The 4,345-nt window shown below is 41.0% G+C and overlaps 1 protein-coding gene across 1 annotated transcript; it reads left to right on the plus strand.

Annotated features, from left to right (window-relative positions):
- The first annotated feature begins 1,223 nt into the window (after nt 1–1,223).
- LOC106011124 lies at nt 1,224–2,735 on the plus strand. Its single transcript, XM_013079654.2, has one exon. The coding sequence runs from the start codon at nt 1,224–1,226 to the stop codon at nt 2,733–2,735; it is 1,512 nt and encodes a 503-aa protein (XP_012935108.2).
- Nucleotides 2,736–4,345: the final 1,610 nt, after the last annotated feature.

A 4,345-nucleotide genomic window follows, 5' to 3' on the forward strand; every position in this document is an offset into this window, starting at 1 on the left:
ATAATAATAATACAGCAGGACGATTATCTTATGCTTTCAATTAATATCCGATATATTTCCCTGGAAACTCTTACTAATGTATAGTTTGTACGCCTACTCTTGGTGTGACGTCATTTCGCTTTTTTTGACTGTGATAAAATAATAAATGTCCTCGGCGCAAAGATAGATGGCTGGCTATAAACTATAAAACAAAACAAAAATTAATTGAAGACAATCATTAATCCAGTTCGAAATGATGATAATGATAATGTACTTGTGTATGTGAATGTTATTTTCAACAGACGGAGAGAGAGACAGATAGAGAGAGAGAGAGAGAGAGAGACAGACAGACAGACAGACAGACAGACAGACAGACAGACAGACAGGCAGACAGACAGACAGACAGACTTACAGACAGCAGACAGAGAAAGAGGGAAGATACTAAGATAGAGAAAGAGAAAGCACCCCAAGCCCATCGACACCATACCAACCTATGGTGAAGATGACTTTTATTTGAATCACCAATGGCTGTTCTGAAAACCGATTTTTTTTCTTTTTTAGTTTGCAAAGATCTTCATCTGGATGTTAAATGTGACGCTCGTCCCACTTAGATGACCTGTCAAACAACTCTAATGCAGTGTTGAACCTGGCGTATATCTGTACAATTGTACCCTTCTTTACTTTCTATTCCATAACAATTAATTCATTTTTTTTCTTTTCTGTTGCAGTTAAATCTTGGCTGGAATAGTCCGCTGTATTGTGACGAAGACGACCGTTGGAGTACAATAAGAGTAATCAGAGTGTGTTCTTCGAAGTTTCAAAAAACTCTTTGGATTTTACCACCCCTTGGCGCTCATATGACCTTATGCAGTTGCGACCAGCGCCGTAAAACCTCTACTAAAGCACTGACCTGAGAGTTCACACCATCAAGTCTTGAAAGAATATTTCAAAACACTACGGTGAGAGTGTTCATAAACACATTCTTCAAACAGAAAGCCAAGCGTAAGATCTCCATAACCCATGTGGAACAGAGAACACAGCGAGAGGTTTCAATAGCCCGTGTTGTGAACACACTTTGATATCCAACGTCTTCGGGCACAGCAGTAAGAGAGAAGTTATCGCCATCTACGATGTTTGGTGTTCAATTCCTGCGAACACACGTGTGCGTGTTGACAACGCTCACTTTAGTCATACCTTGTGTGTTTTCTCACTCTATGAACCCTGTCCCATTCGGATGGGAAGATATGTGTGACGTCACCTACGACTCTCGCGTCTTGGGAGGTTTTATCGACAATGTCACTTCCGCAGGCCAGGTCACACATATGCACTGCCTGGTGTCCATTGACAGCACAAGAAAGTGGCAGTTTCAAGAACTAAGATCACGGCTGCATCAAATTCATATGAAAAATAGCTCAGTTTTTCTTTCTGTGGAGTGTAGGGCTGGAGGGAGTTTATCCCTACCCTGGCCCATGAAAGCACGCGGGCTCGTGGGGCTTGTAATTTCAGGTTGTCAGTTGACAGATAGATATGCAGACTTTGGAAACACCCAAATTTCGGGTATTTCAGAAAATCTGCGCGTGTTACAGATAGAGGACTCGATATGGATAAGAGACGATTCTGCATTTGAGAGGATCACAAGTCCTGAAGGTCTTGCTAGTCTCACATCGGACTATGACTGTGGTCAAGACAGTACTATTGAGTACATGGTTATCAGAAATGTGACTGATAGTGTCTCAAGTCTAGATGCCTTTGCGACAGAAAATTCACCTCTCGGAGACTTATCAACTGGAGCTGGGTCCCTAACAGATGAGGAGCTTTTAAAAATGTTTCAGCTCGATAACAACTCATCTGACTTGTCCAGTGATCTATCTGAACTAATTCTTGACCATCCCAGAACTGAAGTCACGGATCAAAAGAGAAATCAGAAGATAAATGCATCATTTTCACTTACACCACATGTCAACAAAGGTGATGGTGAAAAAGGGTACTTGGACTTGTTAAACCAAGTTATGTCATTAGACATTGGGTGTCATTATGAAAATCTCCGTGTTTTAGACGAGAGTATGTCCCATGCACTTCCAGTACATCACTTCAACGTTTTGCTACAAAATGCGGTGTACCCAAAACTAGAGATTCTCAATTACTCGAGATCTGGAATCCGAGAGATATCCGAAGAGCTCCATGCTTTCAGGACAAATTTTCCAAAACTGAAATATTTAGACCTGTCTCTTAATTACATCTCAGAAGTAAACCTTTCCCCTTCGAATAACTCCAATGACCGGGATGTTCTCATTCTCGACGTTAGAGACAATGCAATCACCTCTTTGACCCTCTCTGTTGTACAGGATTGGGCACAAGTGACTGATGTGTTTGTAGATATCCGTGGTAACCCTGTGGTTTGTGACTCGGGCGTGGCTGAGTTAGCTCAAAGACTTCACGTGACAGCTTCTGGTACAGAAAACTTGGCCCGCTACTCTTACATTCTGGATCTAACTTGTTCTGGACCTGATCACTTATCGGGAAAATCGGTAGCTGACTTTTACACCTCACAAGATAAAGACAACGGCTTGAATACCGTGACAATTGGTATTATTTGTGGCTGTGTCGTTCTGATGGTGATTATCGTAGTGTTGGTGATTCTTTTTTTGATGAGGGCTCGAAGGGGTTCAAATCTCTCCCAGATGGATAGAGACTCTAGCTATAAGAAAAGCAGCAGCCACGTGTCCGAGAAAGGAGATATTGGTGGTTACCCTTAGCTAAATCCTAAAATAAGACACAATGAATCCACAGTCAGTTTTGAGTAGTTCCAGACCTGAAGTCCTTTGAGATTTCAAAGGGTCAATTGATAGCTGTTTGAGTAGTGTGGAGTTTGAACCGCCTGAATTGTCGCAGAGCGTCCTCGGGAGAATTCTATTGTGACAGGCAACATCTGCGCTCGCTCTCCTCGACCTTGATGTCTTTTGGGCATGCGGCATAACGGGTTCAAGCTTCTCGCAAAATACCAAGACGAGAGTTTGGCTGTTAATTTGTTTTAACATTGCAAAATGTTTTGGTAGAATGTATAGTACTGTATTGATGAGTGACTGATTGGAATGTTGATTTGTGAGGCAGCGTGGTGGAATCAGGCTCTCGTCAATTTTTGGGCATGTAGAGTTATTGTTATCATCTTAAGCTCATTCACTTGTCTTTATTTGGTTAAAAAAATATACATTTACCTTGAATACAAGCCGAGATATTTGCGAAAGAAGGGGGTGGGGGTCACCTGTTTTCAGAGGTAAAATTAGTGAGAAAATGGCCGCCAAAGATTAGTTATTTCCTTAGCTTAAGAGTCCGTGGTAACTGAAAATTTACATTTTTGTACCTTTCATCAACGCTTTTCAGAAAAATCCACATAGAAATGAGTTTTCAAATTGGCATGAAAGGCGTTTAGCCAAAAAACAAAAATGTGATAAAAATTCACAAACATGCGGAAAAATGCAAGTTTCTTCACTTTGATTATTTTGACGAGAGCCTGATTCCACCACGCTGCCTCACGTATAATGTAGTGCATCTTAAGTTGAGAGAACACGACATAGTTTACGCTATAATAAGAAGAGTGTGTTATGAAATAGAATACGTAAAAAACAACACAACAACAACAACACAAAGACACATGGATCACTTCACATTGAGAAAATTGAATGTTCTGACAAATTATAGTAGAGGGAGGGCGTCAATTCTTGGGACAGTGCGTCTTCTTAGACGCCATAGTGAACAAGTGAGGCTTCCGTTCACAAGGAGTGCTCACTCATCCCACAACGACTTGACAATCGATTCTTATGAGTCCGTTCATCCAACAGGGTCCCAGCTAGTATAATAATATGCATGGTATAGTAAACATGATTATGAGAGACAAGCCATTAGACATTACTCACTAAATAACTGAAGATAAAACAAAAACAAAGCAGACGCCAGAGAAGGATGGGAATCAGAGAGTGGGCCATAAGACCATCACACGACCCGCCTTCATGATAGTATAGCAGTTCTGATTCTGAGCGTAGCTTTTCTGATAGCTTCCATGAAAGCAAATTATTCTTTCTACGCCATTCCGCTTGCGTCGGTAACACGAGTTTGTTCTTGTTCAGATAGCCCAGATAACATGTCCTGATACCATCTATTATCTTGAGAATCATCTCTTTTCAGGAATCTACCCATAAAAATACATTTTTCTCTAATTAAAGTACTTAGGTTATAGGTCCTCTGAGGTCCTTTGGTAAGGAAGGAGTTCCTAATGTTACGGCGTTTGGGTTTTTTCTTCAACTGAAAGCCAGTTCTTCTTTTTTCTTCAACTCTAGTTTTGCGGTGGGTTGGGTTTTTTTTGGGTGGG

The sequence above is a fragment of the Aplysia californica genome, unplaced genomic scaffold (genome assembly GCF_000002075.1).
Source record: "Aplysia californica isolate F4 #8 unplaced genomic scaffold, AplCal3.0 scaffold00059, whole genome shotgun sequence".
Lineage (NCBI taxonomy): Eukaryota > Metazoa > Mollusca > Gastropoda > Aplysiida > Aplysiidae > Aplysia > Aplysia californica.